General features: G+C 38.8%; 1 protein-coding gene across 3 annotated transcripts in view; it reads left to right on the top strand.

Moving 5' to 3' along the window:
• lama2 (laminin, alpha 2) overlaps positions 1-25,264 on the top strand; it is a 158,828-nt gene that overhangs the window by 31,603 nt on the left and 101,961 nt on the right. For all 3 annotated transcript variants that reach the window (XM_087804981.1, XM_087804982.1, XM_087804983.1), the window contains exons 4-14: positions 7,173-7,224; positions 8,284-8,474; positions 12,700-12,879; positions 13,010-13,099; positions 14,337-14,454; positions 14,842-15,020; positions 15,639-15,738; positions 15,909-15,966; positions 16,904-17,006; positions 17,162-17,302; positions 19,769-19,933. In XM_087804981.1, the coding sequence (XP_087661107.1) occupies positions 7,173-7,224; positions 8,284-8,474; positions 12,700-12,879; positions 13,010-13,099; positions 14,337-14,454; positions 14,842-15,020; positions 15,639-15,738; positions 15,909-15,966; positions 16,904-17,006; positions 17,162-17,302; positions 19,769-19,933 (1,377 nt within the window). The remainder of the gene's footprint in view (positions 1-7,172; positions 7,225-8,283; positions 8,475-12,699; positions 12,880-13,009; positions 13,100-14,336; positions 14,455-14,841; positions 15,021-15,638; positions 15,739-15,908; positions 15,967-16,903; positions 17,007-17,161; positions 17,303-19,768; positions 19,934-25,264) is intronic.

Genomic DNA, 25,264 nt, shown 5'->3' on the forward strand with positions numbered 1-25,264 from the left:
TCATTCAGCTCCATTTGTATCAAGCTGCATCTTTTTAAAAAGCTTTTTAATTAATTCTATTGGCAGCGGAAAACCACTGAGCTGCTTCCGATGTTTCTTGCTTATCTCGTTCTAATGAACAGGTCAGCCGTGTTTCATCATGTCTATTTTAGGACAAATGGAAATACAAAGACTGGTCCATGCTACAAAACATAAGCAACTTGGTATTTGTCCTCAATGTGAGATGAATGAAATCATTAGTTAATCATATAAAGGAAAGAAAAGTCATTGTGGGACGGGTGCAGCATGGAAGAGTCCGGTTTGGACCCACATGACAGAAGGCAACATCAACCCAGAGGAGAACATTGGTGGTTAGGTTCGGCAACAAGAGGAAGCAGATACGCAACAGCAGTTGCAAACAGGACCAGTGGACTAGCTGGGAAAATCTGCAGCATTGCAAGCTGACATGGAAGGATCTTTGTGAATTGAAAAAAATAAGCCAAATCAGCTTCATCATCAGAGCCAATTACGTTGTTCTTCCCACGCCGAAGAACGTAGACCAGTGGTTTGGAGAAGATCCTTCTTGTGCACTCTGTTAAACCCCTGCAACACTGAGTCACATCCTCACCGGCTGCAAAACCAGTTTGTGCCGCTACACTTGGAGACACAACCACAAGCTGGACTCACTGGTGACAGTTGCTGAGAGGAGATCATTGAACAAACTACTGTCCATCATGGATGATGACATCATCCTCTGAACACTGTCATCAGTGAGCAGAAAAGCAGAATGAGTGCACGAATGCTCCTACCCAGGTGCAAAACAAATAGACTCAGGGACTCATTCATTCCTGGGGCTATTAAATTGTACAATTCTGAGTTCGGGGGCAGGAGTGGAGTGAAAGTATCTGGATATTCTGTTCTATGTTAGTCTTTGTATCCTTTGTCTTTCTTGTTTTTCTTTATCTTTATCTTTAGACTTAGATTGTGTCATCTTGTTCTTCTCTTTATGTTCTTCTTCTTATTTTATTTTTTATGTATTATTTTTTTATTGTTTATGAATAATTGCTGGCTATTGGAAAAAAAAACAATTTCCCTCAGGAGACCTCCTGAGGGATCAATAAAGTTTTACCTTACCTTACCTTACCTTACAAACAACTGCCGATCATCCTGGAAGGAAGGAGAACTACCAACAATGCCCTCCCTCCCCCAATACCTAGTGACATATACACAATCCCTTTTTTAGGGCAGGACAACTCCCAGAGAAGTCTTCTGCAAGAATGGAGCCAACCATTCTTAACTCTGCCCGGAATTGGAGGTTGCAGGTTGATCTAGACTAGAAGCTCATCTCTCTGCCTGATCATTACAACTCGTCTCAGGCCGGACCTGGTCTTGTGGTCAACCTCCCAGAGGGGGGTTTTCATCGTTGAACTCACTGTTGTACCATGGGAGGCAGCAGTCGGGGAAGCATATGAACGTAAACGCCTGAACTATCCATTAGCTGAGGCAGAGCAACCACAGGCTTGCGTGCCCAGGTGCTTCCGGTTGAGGTCGGGCGTCGAGATCACATCTTAGCTTCTCAAGGGAATGGGAGTGCGAGGACAGGCCTTACGACAAGCCGTCAAGTCATTGTCGGAGGCTGCTGAACTAAGCAGCAGATGGCTATGCACCAAGAAGAAGGATCCCAAATAACCATCCAGGGGTAAAAGCAGTGGGGGGCACAAATAGGATGCCAGATGTTGAGCCCTCTGGAGGTGTCGTGGGCTTATCAACAAAACACCAATGAAGGAGGGTGTCCACCTGAAGACCCCAATGAAACATTTACCCCCACACACCCCCGATCTACCCACTGAATACCAAGTGCCGATTAATCCAAGGGATTCTACTATCTAGTCCTATGAGCTCAACTTCAAAAGATCTTGTTGTAATGATTGTCTGCCCAAATTCCCAAATGCTTGATGGGCTCTGCCAGTGTACTGTATGTTTGAACAGGCAGTATAATGTTGATCCAGTGTGTGTGTGTAAAAAACACTTGGACGCATCACTTTGTTGTCTGTGCAGCATTTTTCAGCGTCTTCTCTTTGATTTTTTTAGCTGCTGAGATAAATGTCAGACAACATTGTGGCGTCTTTCGTCAATAAACAACTGCATTTTTCACGCTTCTCTTTCTAATTAGAAATATACCCAAAACAATTCTAAATGACTGGCTGACTTTCACACACCTTCAACTCACATTCAGTTAAACATAAAGATAATTTCTAGCAAACGTGTTTGAACCCCTGACTCGGAATCATAAACCAACCTACCCTGTCATAGATTTGTTTAATGTCTGTACTAGAGTTTAACAGCTGGGTCTACACCTGAAAACAGCAAAACGTTAAGTGCATAAAAATTCATCTTAAATAGGTTGTGTTTTACTTATGTTCTATGCTCTACTTATTATTTCAGTAACTTTGTCTTTGGACAATATCCTTTTATATTGTCATATTTTCCTCATTTTGTGCCCAGTGGTTGGGGGTTACTGATTTAAATCTTACATTGACCTATAGATGGCGGTCTTTCAGCTAAAGTGTTTCACATTTTCGCTAATCAAATGTCAATAGTTGGTCACAAATTGCCAAAGCGCTGATTTTTTTTTTTTTTTTGTACAAATCAAACAAATACATTTGCATTCTAGGAAGGTGATTTATGTAATTCAACACCAAGCATTAGCATAAAGATATAAAACAGTCTCCCTCCAAAAACAATAATTCTTAAAAACTCCATTTAAATGTTATGGTTTTTATTTGAAATTGTTGCCCTGAATAACCTGTAAAAGAGTTGAATAGTTCACAAAGTGACAGATATACATTTATTTGTCTAAAATGTTGTCTTTATTTTATTTGATATATAAACTTTTATTAGTTGGCAAAAATGACAAAAGACATAATGCTAGAGTAGAATTTAGAAGGTAATATGCTCTGTAAATTGAGTTTGTTAGTGTTCAAGTATTGCGCAGCTCATTTTGAGAACCACCTATGATGGTTGATAGTAAAAATCGTATATGTATTTCATATTTTTATATACATTTTTCTAGAGGCAAGCGTTTGTGCCAGAGCTCTTAGAAGATGCAAAACATTCAGAGCTACCAGACCTTTATGCAAACTGAACAAGATATGATGCTAATGCTATGGCTATGCTAGGTAGCTCATTGATGATACCTAAGAGGATTTAGTATTTAAAATTAAAAAAATAATAATAATATGATGTGTTAACAGTAATCACTGTCTCTCTTCTTTTTTCAATATTCCTATTTAACCATTTTGCCAAGAGTGGTTGCCAGCAAGATATCATTAGCAAGAAGTTGAAACAGCCAGTCAGGAATGTTTTTGAAGCACATTTAGACATGAAAGCTTTTCCGATGTTGCTCATCAGGCACAATCATCGAGTGACTTCGCTTCATAACATCAGTCGATCTGGCATTGATCCATGTAGAGTCAAACCGACCTCACTGACTGTGTGTGTGTGTGTGTGTGTGTGTTTGTGTGCGAATTTGAAAAACGATTTACCTTCAAGTGCATTTGAATTTTAGTTTTTTCTCAGCACAAATATACAGAGAAAAGCATCCTGTTGTTTTGTTTTGTGTCATAGTCATAAATATCTATTTTTTAATCGCTGCAAAGAAAGCAACTTTAAGAGATTAATGTCTTGAAATACTGTACAAGTGGGTAGGACAGTAGATTTAAAAAAACAAACTATTCTTGACTCGGATCTTTTTTTGAAATGTAAATGAATGCACATGAAATACTCATTGAAAAGAAGGCACTGATAGCATTTGTGTTTAATTGGATTTGATAATGTTATAACGAACATTCCCAATGTGAAGTTTGGCATTATTTCATCGCATTTCCTTTTCATTTCACACCAATATTTATTTATTTATTTCAACAACGTTTCAAGACACTTATAGTTCCCATCAAAATATCATTAACCACTTCCCAAAATGTACCTAAGCCTCATATCAGGGAAGCATAGCTACATAAACCAATCCTCGGTTAAGACTATAAGGTTGTGGATCTCTGTGTAAGTATCACTCTGTGACGATGATACTAGACTTAAAGCAAGTGTCCGTATGATAGCTTGGCTTGGGATTGATCGTTATATTTTAATAACGGTTTGGTTGTGCTTAGCTTTGTCCAACGTCAGAAGAATCAGATGTTGCCCGTCTTCGACATTCATCCTCTTCACAGGCCCGCAAATACATCTTGGACTTTCTTTGTTCAACTGCTTGTATCACTCAGTGTTTTGATCCACATGAGCGTAAGTGCATGCGGTTTCAACTCGAGGACACTGATCTTCCACTTACATTGCGTCAAAAAGCCCTAATAGCTCCTCGTCATCCAGCCCATGCACCTAACAAAGACGTTCGCCGCTCTAATGATGCCTCCTTTTGTCCCCGTTTAACAACACAACCTGCCCACGCAGCGAGCGACAATCTTAAATACAGTCTGTTTTCTCTTCTGAATCATGCAATTTGAAATGTTGCCGTGGCTTTCATGCTCTGAAAATATCAGCGTTCGTAAGAGAGAAGGGAAATGGAAACAGCTGAAGCAGCTTCGTCCAACGTTTGACAGTAGTTTCTGGCCAAAGCAAGAGCGTGGGAGAGATTGCAGCATCTGGTGTTTTGCAGACTTAAGCCTGTATAAAAGCTCAGGGCCAAATTATAACTGGAATGATACTGTAAGTGAATCGACTTCCTTTTTTGTGTTTGTTTTTATTTGGGTTCGACGGAGAATTTTGCTGAAAAGGATTTAATTTGGAGGCTCTTGCACAGGATCTGTGAGCCCCATGTGTTTTTGTTAGCCTGTGAACTAACAATCACTTGAGCTGAGTCAGAAGGCTCAGAAAATAAGCCATGATTATATTACAATTTCTATATGCGATTATGAAGGAGCTATTATGCTTTTCCGTGTTATGAGTCATCAGTCGTGGGTCACAAAGCTTTTTTTGAAGTGGAAATTCACCTTAGCTCAAAAAAAAATTGAACTCGAGATACTTGTACTATGTGTAATTTAATTTTATTCTTGTTGAATTGACCTTCTAAAATGGGTATATAACAAAAGTATCCTTTAGAAACTGGTAGGTATCAATGTTGGTGTACCGCTAAAGATTTTCAATCAGTAGCCAGCCATTTTAAAAACACATTTTGCTGCCATAGTCACATAGGAGTTTATTTGTTTTAGTGTTGAAATCTTAGTATGATTCAGAAAGTCATGTTTTCCGTTCGGTTTCATATCCATAAAAAAATATAAGATAAATCATCTAAAAACCTCCCTGGAACCCGGGGTACTGCTTTTATGTGAGGATCTGTACTTGTATAGTGTCTGCTGAATGGAGTCTGGTGGGTGAGATTTGGTGTTTCACACCATCAAGAACTTGGCCAAAGGCTACTTTATTCGGCCGGTGAAATTTTAACACATTTTCGTTCAGTAGTGTCAGTAGATTTTAACACGTCTGCATACCACTTCTGTTGTGATAACACAAACCTCCCCGCCTGTCTGTGTGTTTGTCTGAAGCCAAGAACTGTGTCCTCGTGTTTTGCTCTGCATTCATTTGTGCCTGATTTGTGTTTTGTGTATTTATGCATGTATTTGGAGAAATAGCTGTAGTTTGATTCCAATTCATCGGGCCAAGGAGGATTTTTGTGTCATGTTTCAACATGGATGACATGCCAACACCAGCTGTTCAGTCAAACTGCTGTCACTGTTTGCTCAAGTCACACCGAGACTAAATTAATTCTTTATAGTCCATTTAACGTCTGGCGAGCAGCCACAGCAGAAACTGAGCTTAAACCGTCTGAATGGACTTTAAAAATTAACATTTTAAGTGCTTGTTTGGCTTCTGTAGTACAAGCCAAACCCTGGTCTTGATAGGTGTTCCCGTCCAAGTTGATCTGATCAAAACCTGAATGTGGAATTAAATATTCCTGCGGATCCTTTTCAGACAGTAACGATGGATATCTCCGATAGTTTGCTGTTGAAGAAGATCTTTGGTGAACATAAGATCTTTAATAGCGTTAGTTCTGGAAACCACATGTAATGTACATAACGTAATAAACTCAATTTTCATTCCAAATATAAAGCATCTTATATGTTATTATCTTATACCAGAACAGGGGACGCACCAATGAATTGACGTAAGCAGAGAAGAAAGCTTCGAGATCAATGACTCCCTCAAATGATTTGTGGATCCAGATGGATCCCCAGAACCATATCAAAATAGTTATAATCTGTTCCTTTTTACAATAGCAATATTTCCTGAAACTTGTATTTTGCTAACAGACGGTTAGATACTGACAATCACACAACCGACTTGGTCCCAATAAAAGAAAGAAATAAATGTCAGAAAACTGACTAAACAAAAAAAACAAGAATACCTTCATTTCAAATCCCTTACCAACAGTTTTAATCATATGATGTACTCTCTGAACTCCACATAATGAGTTAACGTCTTCAAAATGCAACATAAAAAACATGATATTAATCTTTATTGACTTGAACAATTGTTGCACTTTATTTACTTTTCTGCTACAGTTCGACACATGCACAACACACATGCACGTACAGACACACAAGATGACGCTTCCCTCAGTGAGAATACATGCAACAGAGACTCTTTGTGTGGGATTTGTATGACTCCTATTGGGTTACACTTTCTCACATACACACAAACGCACACACTTGGTAGCTATTCTAATTGCTGCAATGTGACACGGATCCCCACATCATCAGAGGAGAAAACAAATGCACTGAGATAAGAAGCTAACTAACTGTTATTGAAGCCTGATCATCTGGTTCACTGCAGGTTGATCAAACAACTCTGCTTCACAGTATAATGCAGCCATATATGTGAGTTTTACATCTTTTCATCCAACCGTGAACAGTCCTTACAGCTGTAAATGCAGATTACTGAAGGTCATAAGACTAAGACTTTCATAATACTGTAATTCTTTATGAAATGTAACATTATATATACAATGAAAATCAAGCTCTATACATGAAATTAATAAACTAGAGAAACCAAGTAAGCACAGGTCATATCTTACATAAAATGTCAACCCAATACTCTTTGGAAATGATTGATGAAAAATTATTGTTCATGAAAGATTTTGCTTTTCCTTTATCATCAATTTTCTTTTTCAATCTGCTTCTACTCAGGTTTTTCAAATAGCGTACGTGATTATCAAAGCAGCAAACTCTCCTCGACCTGGTAAGTACTTCTTATTTTAAGGTAGTTCACATGTTTTCTACATTGATTTGGATTTGTATTATTTGGAACGTATCATAAAACTCTCACCAGACAATATTCAATTACCAAGTTAGTTGAATTTGTTCAATTACATTTTTTTATTCATTTGCATCACATTTTGAATTGCTGTTAATTTTTTTTAATATATTGAGGGAAACTTTTCCTTTACCTAATAATTGTCACTTTGGTTACTGGTACGGATGTTTTAGATGGAAGAAAATGGCTACAACCATTAATTGTGCTTATGGCTACAGTGTAAGCAGTAGAGTAATGCTATTGAAGTTTTTTGTCAAAATGTTTTTTTTATCTCTAGTTTAGTGCATTTCACTTGACCAGGAAATACCTTTGGGTTCTCCCAACGGAGCCTGAGAAGGTTTCTGGGGTGAAATTCTGAAAAATCTGTAAAAAACAGTGAAATTATGTCAAATATTGAGTTATATGTCATGATATTTATATAATACAAGAATCAGAATAACAAGAACTATTGAACGGATTTTAGCTCTATTAGAAAAGCTACTGCACCTGTGTGAAGATTGACGCTTCTAAAATTCTTCCAAGGTCAAGCAAAGTCAAAAACATTCCTGATCTTTTAAAGTTAATGGAGCCTTCAGTGACCCGCTACTGAAAGGTGTCATTAAATTTGGCTCTGGAGTCTAATCTTGCTCCCACTCAAACACTGTGCAAGTGCTTGGAGATAAGTGGTGCGTGCTGAAATGATGTTAATGTCTTCTAATTCCAAGTGATTTGCATGTGATTAAAAGTCAAAGGCGAGAGGAGGTCGACCGTAGAATCTGCATGTCATGAATCAGTGATAATATACAAATATATGCAATATTTTGGGTCTTATTCTACTGACATAAACATGTTTTGTACAGTTGTTTCCAAAAGGTAATTTTCGGTGAAAATGCCGCCAACACATCGAAATACAAGCTTTGACAAAATGAACTTCTGTGTTGGACCGGATTGTCACAATGTGGTTAACTTTTGAACTCTCAAAACTGCTTGTCTTTCTGTCTTCAGGTAACTGGATCTTGGAACGCTCGATCGATGGGGCGACTTATGAGCCGTGGCAGTACTACGCCATCACGGACACCGAATGCCTGACCAGGTTCAACATGGTTCCAAAGGTCGGGCATCCATCCTTCTCCAGAGATGACGAAGTTATCTGCACGTCCATGTATTCCAAGGTTCACCCCCTGGAGAACGGAGAGGTAAAACTTTCAGAATTTCATTATGATTCGAAATAAGGAACAATGAAGGCAAAAACCTTGAAATGTGAAAGCATTAGAAGGTGTTGAATTGATTTATAAATAGTTTAGTTTTTGTATTATTTTGAAAAGAGTTTCCAGACGAAGGTGTTTTCATTTTATCTCCATGATCTTTAACGTTGGTTCCCATTGTGTTTCATATCCAAGTTTTTTTTTATTCTCCTAAAAGGAGAAGTAACGTGTGATTAAAAAAAATTGATGGAACTCCTAGGATAAAAAGATAGAAATGAGAAAAGTAAAATCCTAATCCTATAAATTAGATTAAATTTGTTCCGATGAACCAACCCCTCCCCAGCATCGATACGTGGTGGTGGTAAAGAAGGACACAGACACAGGAATGAGTTAAACTGAAAATTCTCGTTTAGTGATATACGCAAAAGTCAGAGACACAACTTTTACCGCAGTTGATGTCCTCAAGAGAGAATCTGTTTTATCAGTTGACTTACGCAGATGTCTGTCCTTGTCCTTGTTGGAACCAGACTTGCTGGCATCATCTACAGATTGTTTTTTATCTCTAAGTGCGAGTGTCGACTTGACCTGACGATCAGCTAAGCAAGTGGATTCTAAAGAGAGGCAATGATTATTTAATATGAATTAAATATGAAAGATTATCAGTTAATCAAGTGATTATTTGAAATGTGTGTTAAATCTAGATGATCCATTATAGTAAAGTTTTCATATCCTTATAGATGCAAGCAACACAAAGTGAATTTATCAATTCTAATCACTTAATCTAACAACATATTTATTTTTGTTTGTGAAGAAGTTTTAGATTTTGTGTAGAACTTGTTACACAGCTACAAATGATTTACTCTACCAGCCCAATTTTTATAATACTAGTCAAGCACTCGGCAAGTGTAGACCTTCTTAATGCAACTACTTCACATCCATGTATTTTCAAACTACTGTTATTGCCCTACACTTAGTTTATACATTTAATTAAATGCATTTTTAGCATTTGAAATATAATCAACAATGCACAGTTGGAACAAGCGAGAAAGAGACATATACAGTTAGTGATCCTCTAAAATATGAGTGGAGCCAGATGGTAATTTGGAAAAGACACCAACAATTTTGTAAAGATAATGTATAAATATATACATGTACATTTTCACCATCCAAGACTGATTGTGTGTCTGCTTCTATACCTGATGTATATAATATATATATAGCTTGAACCGCTCTTGGGAATGTCAATTTTTTAAATGTGAAACAAAATTTGAAACGTTTGGCTTCTTGAGAAGTTTAAGGAAGGATAAAACAAATCTCAGAAAATACAAATTTCTTCAGGTTAAGGTAATACAATGAAGTAGTATTGAACTGAAGAGAACTTGCTTATTTAGGACAAGCAGTTAGACAGTTGTTGAAGCCATATTTGTAACTAATAACAGGACATGAAAAACCAGATTTGGACAAGCTTTTGTTATATTTTGTGTCAAAAATCAACTGTGTGGTTTTCTGGTAACACAGTCGTCATCCACACTTGTTAAGCCGGAGCTGGAAATGAAAGCGTAATAGAACTAATTTTAAGTCTCTTTCATACAGCTGTGTTTAATACTCCTGCAGATTAAGACACCCTGACACAGTCGTGCCTCCTCTGTTCACGCTTCCTCTGCTTTGATCAGCTGAATGTGTGAGCCAACAGATCGGCAATAACTGACACTAATGAAGAGGAATATAAATGCAAAAAGACACACAAACTTATCTACCCTTTGTGCGTTTCTAAATATGTGCTTCCATGGCGTGTCCTGTGGGGGTTCTCTGTGTGTGTCAGGAGCTGCTGAGGTGTCTGTGTTTGCGTGTGATTGATCGCTCCCTCGCCGTCTGATCACAGTGGAACAGTAATGAGTCGCTGGTTATGTGTCACAGCGTCACACACAGCCACTAATCAACACACACACACACACACACACACACCCCCCCCCCCCCACACACACACACACACACACACACACACACACACACACACACACACACACACACACACACACACACACACACACACACACACACACACACACACACACACACACACACACACACACACACACACACCCCACACACACACACACACACACACACACATTTTCTCCAATGTCGCTTCCAAGTGTACAGTCTGCACCCATTAAGTGTTCCCCATTGAAATACACATATACTCCTGCATTTAAACACAGATAAACACACTGAAGTACACACTTCTTTTTTTTTTGTGCAGTTGCCAAACTCTGCCTTTGGCTACAATTGTGAGAGTCTGTCACTGGCAGACTTCAGTCTCCTTGTCATTCAGCTCCTGCTTCATTAGTAGTGAGAGTGGAGAACAAAGAGGCTTCACTTCCACGTAAGATCAGTCTCTGTTGATCTTGTTATGGTTTGAAAAAACAATAGGTGTTGCCCTCCTGACAGGTGTTCGGTAAGGGAGTTACAAAAACAAAAGTTAAAAAAAGGAGGAGGACACTGCGAAAATGCTTTAGAGGTCAACTAATGTGAAAACTCTCCTGACTCACTCACAATTTCAAATGTTGAACCTTCCTCTCCAAGATGCAATAATTCCCTTATCAGGACCATGTTTTGAACTTTTTACATTATAAAGTTTGTCTGAAATCTGGGCAAACGAGAGGTTACGAGAGTCCATTGTGACGTAATAATCCTCCTCCAGCCAGCTGTAATCACGCCCTGCTTTGTTTATACAATGAGTCCCTTGGAGGTGGACACTTTATGCAGCAGAGTGGGCGTGGTTATGATGAACAAGAATGAATCTCCAGAAAAATTCAGTGGGCGGGGCTTAAGCACATTTTCTAACGTCAATATTTCAATGGAAAGAGAGTATTGTACAAACATATACTGATGATACAATAGAGGTCCAAGAGTAAAGTAGGGCAGTCCAGTAATTAAAATATACTTTTTGATAAAATTACACTTCTGTTCCTATAATGAATCAACTGCTGGCAGCAGCCTGGTCCAAATGAATTGGGCAGCGTTGTTGTTATGTCCTAACAAGTGTAGATACATTATTAATTGATTGACAACATATCAAAATATTTATTTTTTCTATACGTCATCTATATTTGACAGCAGTGCGTTGGTTTAAAAAAATGTTTTGGCTTTCAAATGATATTTATTATGACAAATTGTTTGTTTTTTTAAAACGTTATTTCTTTTATGGTATACAGTTGAATATTTATTTTCAAAAAAATTGTTGTTATTTTTAAATGAAATTGATATTCAAATAGTCACAGCGTTTGTTCATTTTGGGGATTCAATTAAACCTCCAGCTTCTTAATGACATTAATTAAGGCCTCTGCAGCTAAAGGAACCAGGTAATCCTGCGAGATCATGGCAATGACTGAGTACTAGAGGATACAGTGGACCGCAGCTTTCTTAAGCATATTTTGGTTTGAAAACAAATGAGAGCAGTTACGTCTTTGTCAAGAGTCATGTGGTCTGTATATTCTGCAACACCAGAGTCAAGTACTGGACAATACTACAATTACATCCTTGTTACTACAGTATCACTATATATTGTACTATGTCCCTGTATTGTGATACTTAACTATATTGCCAGATTCTTGCTAATGCACCCCTATTAGCCACTCCAGAGCTGTATAAAAAAAAAAAACACTAGGCCAAGTTATTTAAAGTAGTGTACCTCTTGACTGTATGCTGCGTGTAGTAATGCTTCAATACTGTCTTCAGTAAATTGTGCAACCAATTTAAACGCATTTCCCAAAATCAAGTCTCTGACAACATACTATATATCAATTTTGACAGGTTTAATGACGCCATCGAAGCGTGAAACTATAACGTAGATAGGACTTTACTTTGTATTTTCGATACATTCAAAGGTGTCCAAAAAAATACATTCTTAAATGCATAACCAAGTACCAAGGCTTGTGTGCAAACAAAAAGTGTATAAAACTTAAATAATTGGAGTTCGCAACATAACCATCAACAATAGTGCAAAATAATTGAACGATCACCTCTTAGATGTTATCAAAGGGGCTCAAATGTCTGAGAATTAAATGAATAAATTAAACTCTAATGTTAAATTAATAAATAAACCTTTTTCTGAGCATGTAAGAGAATAGTTCTACATCTCTCTATCTGCAGGCTCCGTGATTGTTTTCACTCTTTTCGCTGTTTCTCAATGTGTTCGTGTCTTCGCCTGCAGATCCATACCTCCTTAATCAATGGCCGACCCAGCGCAGACGACCCCTCTCCGACCCTGCTCAACTTCACCTCGGCCCGCTACATCAGATTGGTGTTCCAGCGAATCCGGACTTTGAACGCCGACCTCATGACTCTGACTCTCAGCGACCCCAGAGAAATCGATGAGATTGTGACGCGACGGGTGAAGCTTCAGACACACTTCAAACTTCTCTTTCTTCACTTTTTTTACGTTTTGTTCTTTTGTGTTATTTTCTTTATACTGTATATGCTAAGTTATGTTTTGCTCATGATGTACTGCTCTCCCCCTACAGTACTACTATTCCATTAAGGACATCTCAGTGGGAGGAATGTGTATCTGTTATGGTCACGCCAAAGCCTGTCCACTCAACACTGTTACGAAGGTAAGAACTAATCCACTTCTATCAAAGTAATAAACTCTCTGGAGTTGAACAGGAGTCAAAAGTGCTCTCTGGGTTGTGTCTTTCGTCTACTGTGTATGTCTGCTTGTCTGCGGGGGACGCAGGTGACACGGTTGAAGGTGGGGGGGGGTCTCTAATGTCACATCAAAACAGTGGCGTGTTTGATACCAGACACCTGATCTCCCTCGCTGTCTCTGCACACATTTTTAGAACACACATACACACACACCCCGCGGCCAAACCACCGACTTCAAGTTTCTGTGTAATCTCCTGCTGATGATGTCATCAAGTGTAAGTGGTGTCGCCAGTTGTCCTGAGAGATCCAGTGACTGTGTTTCATTGTCGGTAACATCTAAAGAGACGTGTGGTTTTGAATCACACGTCAGCGTAACTAGGTGTTACGATATTCACGCTGGAGCACCTTTTTTCATCTCGGTTGTCTCCACGAGGAAGAGGAGAGAGGTTTTGTATCTTCTTCTTTTGTCTTTCTGCTTTTCACCATCAGAGGTTTTTTCCCACAGCAAGTCCCCCACCTTCACGTCTTTAGATCCTCTTCCCGAGTCACACCTGAGCACGGGGACCCATTCTGACTTCACCTCAGTAACCAGGAAGAACACGCAGATTTCGGTGCCTTTCACTCGGCTCTGGCGTCTGTTTTACGTGATACATTTTTTTTACAGAATACAATCTTTCAAGATGTATTGCCCGGTGAAGCCCCTCATGCTTGTCGTCTCACGCACACAAAAAGCCACAAAAGAATTCTGACAGAACATACCTGAGACAAATTGCATTACAATCTGAACTATGGTGATTGAAACACTATAAACAAAGTTATTAACGGTTTTATTAATTTTTTTTATGGACTTTTTTTTCTTCAGGTACTGTTTTGGCGCTGTGATGGATACCATTTATACAAAACCCTTCTTTAGTCACAACTTTGGTTGACTTGAGTTATTATAAAGTTGATAAAGGAAGTTTCTCGCTTCCTCTCAGTGAACTCATCGCTGCAGCTGCTGGTTTATTTATTTGTAAATATAATGGCCCTACAATAAAGAAGAAATAATTGTAATAGGATTTTTATGTTTCTGATTAAGACAATATCTGGGAAACACTCTGTGAAACAATTGGAGAAATAAGAAATGTGATACTAATTAAATTGTGATGTCCTAGGTCTCTAATTATTTTTTTTTTAATGAATCTGTTCTTGTGTTTTTTTTAGAAATTCAGCTGCGAGTGTGAGCACAACACATGTGGGGAGAGCTGCGATCGCTGCTGCCCCGGTTACAACCAGCAGCCCTGGATGGCAGGAACCTTCCTCACTCGACACGTTTGTGAAAGTAAGCATTGAAATTACTTAAGTTTCACTTCATGACAACAACAGAGCTTTGGTGGCTTTGACAACCGAGCGATTCAAACCAGAGATAATTTGACTAGCAGATCCTCAGCAAAGTGTCCTTGAAGAGCCAAGTCCATGCAGCTTTGGGAAATAATGTTCTTGGAAAATCACGCACTTCCGAAAATACTTGAGTTATTCTCCGGTCGCTGCCGCCAAACTTGAGGTCGGATCTGGAGAAGCACTCCAAAATGTTCCAGGGACACAACCAGGGATCGTATTTTTATCCAATACTGGATCCTCGGATGTTTGAATCCACTACTTCCATTAGAAGAACTCAAACAAGTCAAATGTTTTGCATAACTTCTCATCTTCTTCGTCTCTTTGCAAGAGTGTAACTGCCACGGGAAGGCGGACGAATGTTACTTCAATCAGACGGCTGCTGATCTGTCACTCAGCCTGGACTCTCACGGCAAACACCGAGGCGGCGGCGTCTGTGTCGGATGCCGGGACAATACGGATGGTGTCAACTGTCAGAGCTGCGCTGCTGGATACTACAGACCAGATGGAGTAAGGAGATCCTACTATATGTCAGAGTCAATATCAGATTATTTTTAAAAACATAATACATCGCGACGACATCAAAGATGATCCAATAAAATCTCCTTTTTATGAAAAAGCTAATTTAATTACCTGTGAATAGCTAAGTTTTCACAATTTCTCCAGCAAATCATTTTGAAATTTACAAAGTAAAAAAAAAACACCTCTTGATGTCTGAATAAAAGTTGGTAATTTCAAGATAAATTCCTATTTTTCTAAATGAAAAAGGTTAATAAAAAATAGCTTTCTATTATAAATGTTTCTATCCACAATTATTTTTTTTTACTTTAACCCTTGTGTTGTCTCAGGGTCAAAGTGACCCATAGGCCCGAAAAACACATGTGTTTGTTGCATCCCTTGTGTTTTCTCCGGCTCAAGGTGAGCGACCTGCACCACCGCATATGTATTTATGGAAGCCAGGGTGGTCGACCACACAAGGGATACCACAAATACATTTGTTTTCGGTCCTTTGGGGTCATCTTGACCCATAGAATATACTCTTTTTTGTAACAAACAGGATTTACCTTTAATGGATGACATCATTCAAACTTTGACATAATTCAAGGTAATTTCTCCCACCATGTCAAGGTGAGCGCTGAAGATGAGAACCCTTGCTTCCCCTGCTCGTGCGACGCTCATGGATCCATCAGCCAATCATGTGTTCCCGACTCGAGCCAGGCCACGACCAGTAAACAATGTTTTCATATCAAACTCAAATCAGCTCTTTCTAATCAGAAGCAGTTGACTCGTTTTTTCTTGGGCTGTTCATTGAAGACACTGGGTGTGTGTGTGTGTGTGTGTGTGTGTGTGTGTGTGTGTGTGTGTGTGTGTGTCTGTCTGTCTGTGTTTGACTGAAAGCTCAGCCACCAGGGTCATGCCACTGTAAGGACGGTTTTGGAGGTCCGCGGTGTGACAGGTGAGGACACGCACAAATAGAAACAGACACAATGTGACAGGTGAAGTGAACCTTTCAGCTGTTGTCTGTTCCAATTAGCGTTCGAAAGAAAGTTTACATTAAAACCTTTAACGATGTTTGCCATCAGAGTTGTTGCTGCTCGAGTCAAGAGTCTCACAACTGTTGTGTATGGTGGTCATAATTTAAACACTAATCCTCTGATTGGATCGTGTCTCCTTTAATGCTTTCTGTTCTTCAAGTTTCACATACATATGTTTTCTAGGGATAAAGACATTTTGCTATATTTTCTTTCAAAGTAATAGATTTTTATTTATCGTAGCTCAAACCTGAGACGTTTTCCATGGTTGTCAAATAAACTTTATGCAGGATGTACAGCACAGATTAAATTGTAGTCCTCTCAGGTTCAAAACAGGCAGTAAAGAAAACTTAAAGTAAGTAGAAAGGACATAAAATAGACAATCAACAAGACTTGTATAAAACATTGGTTTAACAATCAAAAATGAGTGCAGTTGGTTGTAAATAAAATACACATTTTTTTAATTTCTGATTGAATAAAAAGCGGCAAAACTTACTAAAATACTAAAATATCAGATTTTTATAAATATATAGTATTTATTTATTAAAAAGAGGCAGATCTTCTCAATGTAAATGTAAATGTAGACAAGGCCACTTTTTCAATCTTCTTTTTAATGACCGGACCACAAATTAGGTCACTTTTTAAAAGGAGTAATCAACTCCTCTGTTATTAGAGCGATTATTTCCTCTGAGAGGTGCTTGGTAAACACATATGCTCGTCACCCGCACAGCAGCATCAGCCGTTTTCTGCAGGGACAGAGTCGAACACAGCGACATGAGAATCAACCCTGCGACCCTTCGCCGGCGCTCTTCTCCGCTCATCACCTTTATTGTCGTCATTATTAAACTCATTTGTCTCCAGGTGTGCCGTCGGCTACAAGGGCTACCCGTCCTGTCAGCGCTGCAAGTGCAGTGTGGAGGGAAGCACCAACGTGGACCCCTGTGTAACTCCCTGCGTCTGCAAGGTCCAAAAACACTTCGCTACACAAATAATGAGATGCTGGTTCAATGCTAAGCCTTTCTGCCTCGCCATCATAATCCTTGGCGAGCGAGCGAGAGTGTATCGGGAGGCCCGTTATGGCCGTGGCCCGAAACTGACGTGCTTCTTTCTCCTCCGCAGGAGAATGTGGAACACGACAACTGCGATCGCTGTAAACTTGGATTCTACAACCTCCAAGGTGAAAACCGGCAAGGCTGCGAGAAGTGTTCCTGCATGGGGGTTTCCACGTACTGCCACTCCTCCACGTGGACTTACCACAACGTAAGACGATCTCGGTGTCTTATTGTGCTGCTACACTCGTGCTTGGTTACAAAACAGAGTCTCTCTGTAGGAAAAAACATTCAAGACAAAGCTCAGATCACAACTGGAAAAAAAAGGCACAAACCCTTAAAACCTAAGTTGTGGAACTCAAAATTGTTAATCAGTGGCAAAATGTTCATTTGCTAAACTGTCTGGAACAGGAAGTCTGGGTCTGATTAGAGGCTCAATCTTTTTGAATTATTGTGTCGGTCATCCTTTACCCAACACTCCCATTATCAGTTTTAACTCTTATCAGAACTATCTGTAGAATTGTTGAAATTCATCATGTCTGTCTTTTTATTTTCTGACCGTTATTTCAACCAGGAAATTCTCTTTTTCAAGGTCCTGGTCAAGAGACAAACTATACCTACTAAAAACAAAGTAAAAACTTTAAAATTACATTATTTTAAAAACATTTACACGTTGATAAATCCAATTGCAGTCGTTCAGAATCAAAAGACGGGTTAAATTAAATAAAGCAAAGAGACTTGAGAGCTTAATCGTGTTCTGTAAAGAAGCATGATCTGATCTTAAACCCTGGTATCATGAAAGATTGCCAACATGAACATTAATCTACCGGCAGGCCACATAAAAAGACTTTGTGGACCAGATTTGGCGCCCTCGTCTTGAGTTTTTGTATGTCTACAGTTGGTTTATTTCTAGAATTGTACTGTCAAATATAACTGATGTTAAAAATAGATTATTTTACTGTTTAAAATTGTTTTCCTAATTGTTCTGAACACAACAAGATTGTGCGGATTCTGTCTCTAGGTGTTGCTAATATGCAAGTATCACAGGCTTTACTGGTGATGAAGTTTATTCCGCAACCCAAACGCAAATGAAATGAAAATGACAGCAGCAGCAGTTAGAAGCCATACAAGTGAATAATTAGGCCCCTGAAACCCATAAGGAATACCGGCACAACAATCGTCCTTTCAAACAGCTGTTTTGTCAATATTTGGAGAACATTGGAGGTCAAGACTGGAGAGAAAAGAGAGAAGGAGACAAGAAGGGAAGAATAGAAAACAGTTTTTGAATGACAGGCGGAGTCAGAGTGTGAGAGAACGAGGAGAGACGTTGACAGAATGACAGCTCTGATTTAGACACTGATAGTGTGTGTGTGTGTGTGTGTGTGTGTGTGTGTGTGTGTCATGTGAGAGACAGCCAAACACACATCTGTCATCCCAATTAACCTGACCTTGGCTTTTACACACCCACAAACACACGGACGCTTACACAATCACACACATAGACTGACACACACAAACATTGATTTGTGACACTATATAAAAACACTGCTATTGTTGTTATTTGAAAGTGATTTTGTTTCAAATGTTGAAGTCAAGATGCAGTAGGTCTCTCATCATGACAATGTTTTCCACTTATAACTTTATAAAGTTCTCCCCCGTCTGAAATCCGGGCGAACGAGAGGTTACGAGAGTCCATTACGACGTAATAATGGCTTCACTCCTCCTCCAGCCTAATCACGCCCTATGTTTATACAACATCCCTTGAGTCCCTTGGAGGTGGAGACTTCCGGGATTTATAATGTGCGGTGACTAACCTCCATACTCGACCAATCACAGCAGAGTGGGTGTGGTTATGGTAAACAAAATTGAATCCCAAAAAAAGGGTTTTCTGTTGGCGGGGCTTAAGATAATTTTCTAATGTCACTATTCAATGAAAAGAGAGTTTTGTACAAACAAACACACAATACATTATAATAACACATATATTTAAGACACACTTGAATCTACACATTAGTTGCACTTTAAGTACCAGTGTATTCAATAATAATTACAAAACGGGCAAAGTTTAAACACAAAATTGCTGTTGGTTTTTCCAAAGCATGTAAATGACATGTAAATAAACCTTTAAATTCTTAGTAATTGTTCTGCGTTATATGCTTTGTCTAGTTACCCCTAAATATCTCAACACAACACATATTATACCTCTAAAAAAAAGCAGTCATGACTGCATCCTATTAGAAATAGATACTTTTGAAATGTTAAATTCACCCTCTCACCTCCTATTACTATTTCTTCATGTCTCTGGTTGTGCTTCAGTGAAATACACTAGCATTGTGAAATAAATGAATCAAATATTTCACATTCGTGATTGACATGCAGAACCACCTCACCGGACAGTGTTCCCGCTCATATCTCATTCACGTTTCTTCTCCCTGCTCTCTGTTGACTAAGTAATGAGGTCATCTGGATGAAGATCAGTCACCCCTAATGCATCGATTCTACAAAGTGCACTCGATAAAGAGATGCTGTTGCCTCACTCTCTGACACAGGAAGATCTTGATTGGCTATAAATCTGAACGTCGGCTACACCATGGACACCTCAATTGACCTGTGTACTCACAACATGAAATACCGAGCTGTACTTTGACTTGTTTATTCCTCACACTTGTCATTGTAGGAGTCGTCTCTGACCGGCTGGCACCTCACCGGTCAGACGGGAGGACGGGTTTGGTCGGTCTACAGAGAAACGCCTCCGTATCTCAGCGTCCGACACTCTGACGTGGTCAACGATCTGGGATCAGCCTACTACTGGAACGCACCTGAGATGTTCCTCGGACTCAAGGTAAGGAACAGACGAACGAAGAAGATGCTTTGGTGGTTCATTACTGATGCCAACGATTGGCTTCATTCATCTGCATGTTTGCAAGATAACTGAAAAACAACTAAACAGAATAAAATACATTAATGTTAGTTTTCGAAGTTTCAAATTACCATCTGGATCCATCAATCATTTGAAGATTCCCATCTATGTGGTGTGGCAAAACACGTTTTCGCTCCCATTACTTTACCTTTCGAGAGCATCTCTGAGAGTTTTTGTGAACAATTAAGATTTCTGTGTCGCATGATTTATATTTGTGCTAAATCTAAGGCGACCACTGAAAAGCCTGTGTTTTTCTTTCTAATGAGTAAATCAGGGGAGATTTCTACTCCAGTATTGAACAACAAAATGTGCTTGTTTTGTCTCAAGAGTTCTAAATCAGACTGTTTTGTCTTCCTGATCAAGGTCAAGTTTAATTAGCATTAATTAAAAGACTCATTTTTATCATCATTTAATTATTACAGCAAATGGTCAAGGAACAGATTTAAAATATGAATATTCAAGTCAAAAACAAAACATACCGATGGTCCCCAGCTATAATTCTGGGGCCCGCTTCTGGTTCTTCAGGCATTTGTTCAAGGCCGCGCAGAAATAAAGAATATTTTACCTAAATTCTGCTGGATTGATTAGTATTGTCTGAAAGGTGTTTTATTTTGAAAAAAGACCAGATATTCTGTAAACTAACAATCGCTTGTTCGCTTGAAACATCAAGTTACTTTTCTGGACAAGAAGACTAGCAGCAGAAACCGGAAAAAGAAATTTGCAAAACACACACTCTATACGAGAACATCTTGCTGCAGAGAAACAAGCTGTTGATGTGTTTTTCATGCTCGTTAACAATTGGGTATTTTTTTTGCCGTTCGTACTATTTTTTTTTTTTGCCCTTTTTTGATCGGTAGGTCAGTTTGTAAACTAGCTTTAATAATTGACTGACATAGACTCTATATTTTTGATGCTCTTGAAGACGTTTTAAACCATAAGCTAAAACGCACATCAACAGAACTATGTAAGTAAGTAAATGAAGGTTGTAAAGCATCTTTCTAGACCAGGGTCACAAAGCCCTTAAACAAACAAAAACAATACACAGTTAAAATATATACTTTAAAAGATCAAGACACACAAGACAAACACAGAAGTCCCAGAAAATTTAAGGAAAAGCACAAATAAGATGTTTCTTGAAGGAGTCAGTAGATCATCAAACACAGAGATCGTTCCAAAGCTTAGGAGCAACAGTCTGGAAGGATTTCTCTCCTCTGGTCCTGAAGCGTGTTCAGGAACCATCAGTAGATTCTGATCCACAGACCTCAGAGCCCGAGCTGGGGTGTAAGTCTGGATCAGATCACTGATGGAAGGTCTGACCATGAATAGATCTGAAAGTCAGAACCAGAATTTTAAAGTTGATCCTGAAAGAAACTGGCAGCCAGTGAAGATATTTAAGGATCGGAGAAATGCGAGTTCTTCTACTAGAGCGGCTCAGAATTTTTGCTGCAGAGTTTTGTATTAACTGCAGACGAGACAGATCCTTCTTGTTTAGACACCAAACTAACAGTTACAATAGTCTAAACGACAAGACACAAACACATGGATTATAAGCTCCAGATCATGTTGTGTCTGAACGTTCAGCCTCGTCACTCATTGTTCACCAGCAGCCGAAAGCTGATCCGACACAGTCAACATCTATGACTCAAATGCTTCAATTTAACCAATATCACTCTGTCCACTGTGAACTCTGACCTCTCCTACCCTTAAAGCGCCGGCTCGTGTATTCTGATCTGTTGACGTCGAGTTGGAAAAGCTTGCTCACTAATGCGGACTCTTGACGAGTCTTAACAGCTTCAGTCCACGTTTAGTGAAGTCGACCACAGACCGACTATGATGTCTGGGTGTCGTCGCTCGAAGGAACCCGCCACTGAACGCCGTTACTTCACAGCCCGCGGGCCCGGCTTGTCACCTCTCCTCTTTGTCTGAGCACCACCCCTGCAGCCATGTTTCTTTCCATTGGTCCAACTGATTCTCCTCCTCACGTTTCTTCTCTGCTCTAAATCATCGGCCTCCACCTCCCCGAGCGGCGACGGCTTCTCTCCTCGTCTCGGGGTAAACAGTGTTTCGGCAGTTGATCTTGATAATCAACACTCTCACACACACACACACACACGCGCCTCCGTAAGTCGGATGATGAAGTGTTCGGGAGGCGTTCAGTTCTGCCCTGCTGTCTCTTAACATGGGAAGCAAATAAATTAGAATCGCGTGTGATCGGAGTGAGGACTTTACGAAGAAGTGCTTCAGATGCCGCGTAATACACACAATCACAATCACATTAGAGTGTGTGATTGGAAGCGACAGGCAGTGTGTGTAGCTGTAGATTTACGACGAGAGCTCGATTTGTGTGCATGACCTCGCGTGTTATTAATGCCAAGGATGCTCGCTGGCCTGTTAGCGTGCTCAGTCGCTGTTTACTGTGGCAGAAGTGGAGGAAACTGATGTTCATTTCATGCTTTTTCTTAGGCTCGCTCTATAGATGAAGCCGTTTTCCCACAGTTCAAAGTTTGAAACGTAATGATTATGATTAGTTCACATCTTTGTATCGTATCCACAGCGGAATCACAGCCTCGTGTAAACATGAGAACTTCAATCATCGTGGTCCGTGAGATATTTGTTACAGGGCGGAATAAATCAATGTTCTATTTATTATTACTGCCTAAAAGGTTTTTCATTTAGAAAAAGAAAACTGAAAACATCAGCGTGTGACTCTTGACTAGTGAAATAAAATACAAATTATAAATAAGGCTTAAACACAAACTCACACATTGGCACAAAGTCTGTAAAAGCTAGGAGACACAAACATACACAACACTATCGTCAGTATACAATCAAACATACATCGATGCAAATACACAAAAATGTTGTAACCAGTCCAGAGCTTATGGTGAGATGTTTTTTTAATGCACTTAATTGTTTTACTTTTACTTTTTTCTACCTGAATTTTGGTCTCTGAACATAATCCTGACATTAACTAGTCCATGGGAGAATGCTCTCGTAGTGCATATTTGTGAGAGAAAGATAGAGCACTGTTGGAAAAACTAGTTTGCGAGGGTTAGAAAGTGAGTCGGAAAGTGTTTTTATTCAATTTAGAAAGCAAGTCGGACAGACTACAGTGTTCGAAAATAACCGCCTGCAGTCTGCAGTTTTTCTTCTGCAATCTTGAAAATCGTTCTGCAAATTGCAATTTCGCAGAGTGACGGTCAAGAGACGGTCTTTTGCAATATTAAATCGCGATTTTAAAAAATGCGATCGTCGCAAAGGTTGCGATGTTATTTTAAATCTTGTGTTCATTTACAGAAGCGTCTACAGAAGCTAAAGAGCAGCATCATATATGAGAACCGTGTGGATAAAATGCTACCAGTGTCTCAACAACATGGAAAAACATGTACTATCGGCGTCATAATCCGAACTCTTTAAACCTCCGCGACTTGAATATTGATATCACAGGAACAGTGTGTGTGTGTGTGTGCACTTCTAAGTTTAATAACTTGTACAATCACATCTATTTTAATTCTGTATTGTTTTTAATTGTTAATGCGCTTTGTGCCTTGAGCCTTTACCTACTTACTTACTTACTTACTTACTAACATTCCAAACTGATAAATTACAACCTATTATTTTGTATCTCAGTAGATTAACTTTAAAGATAACAGAGTGACAAGAGCAACTGTGCAAAAAATTAGCTGGAAGAAAAAAGGCAGAATGAGTGACCAGTTTAAATTATTATTATTTATTATTGACTTATAAATATTAATGTTTACCCCACATTTTTTAAATATTTGCAGGGAATATAATATGTCTGTTTACATGTGTAATTAAAGTACTATTGTACCCAAATAAACCTCCTTATTTAATTCAATGTATGCTTGCCTTTATCTTTAAAATCACAAAGTAATAGATTTCACTGTAAAATTGTTTATTATTTATTGAATTAGAGAAAAAAATGCACGAAAGAGGACATTGAAAAAATAATTGCATATTTAGGAAAATATGCAATAATCGTTCAGCTCTAGCACTAGCTCTAGTTATTTTACTGTATGTGTATGTTTTGTTTCTGGAAGACTACGTTTTTTTTTTTTAATTATCGTGGTGATGTCTTTATTAGTAAATTGATTCATAAATTGATTGATATACTTTTAGTTGTAGTAACACAAGGGAGAGGGGGATGAAACACCAGTGGAGGTATATCAAGGAATGATGACTTCAGAGGAGCATCCGTAAACACCGACATTAAAAGTAGAGTGAGAGAATAAAGAGTTACACTAATGTAAATGAATACAAAGCTATATAAGGTGTAAATGTAAGCATAGTTAGGTTGACAAGTTTTTAGTATGGAGGTTTGTGTATTTGCAGAAATGTCTGTTGTTTTTGCAGAATGTCTTTCTTTTGAGGCCACTTTCACTTCATTTGATGTGCCCCAGGAAATGACCCCTGACTGAGTTCATTCTTCCAACCATCCGAATGGTTTTCTTGCCTTTTCTGGTTTCACAGTTCTGAAGTATTTAACGTCCTTTTTAGCAAAAACAGCCTTTATTTCCTGCACTAATTACATACCTTACATTCTCTCCAGTCAATGTTTCCATCAAAGTGCGCTGTTCTTGTGAACAATGTCCATAATGGTCCATTGTGTGAGAAAAAAACTGAACATGTTCAACATGTGCTGGCTTTACCCGTAATTAAGGACCAACTGATTGACCCCTCTTTTTTTTTTTTTGTCCGTGTGGCCTTTTTACAGTCACAAGTCATGTGTTACTCGAGTCACTGAGTTTTGCAAAATACAATTTCCTTCCACAGAAGATAGATTGTAGGTCCGTTTCCACGCTTCTATTAATGATCTCGTGGGTTCACTCTGGGCACTCAGGTTTCCTCCCAGACTCTGGGAATAATGGAGGATCCTCATTTCCCCCTGTCTCTTACCCTAGGTAGCTAACTTTTGCCTCAACATCCCAATTAATGGAACAGAATAAATAAAAATTAATTATTAAATACTCAACATATAATATTCAATACTTTCTTAAGAAGGCATATCAAGTGGTTGTTGCTTCCTGGTGTTACCTTCAAATATATGGAGGTCAAAACTAGTAGTTTTAGAAAATACAGATACGAGGATATATATCGCAATAATATTTGTTTTTTACAATACTGCATTGATATTGATGGCAATGTGTCGTTGGAAAAATAGGAGAAAAAAAACCATTTCTTTTATTTTGTCTTAAAATCCCATTTTATTGATTTCTATAATTATTTATTGGT

The sequence above is a fragment of the Callionymus lyra genome, chromosome 13, assembly GCF_982586985.1.
Source record: "Callionymus lyra chromosome 13, fCalLyr1.hap1.1, whole genome shotgun sequence".
Lineage (NCBI taxonomy): Eukaryota > Metazoa > Chordata > Actinopteri > Syngnathiformes > Callionymidae > Callionymus > Callionymus lyra.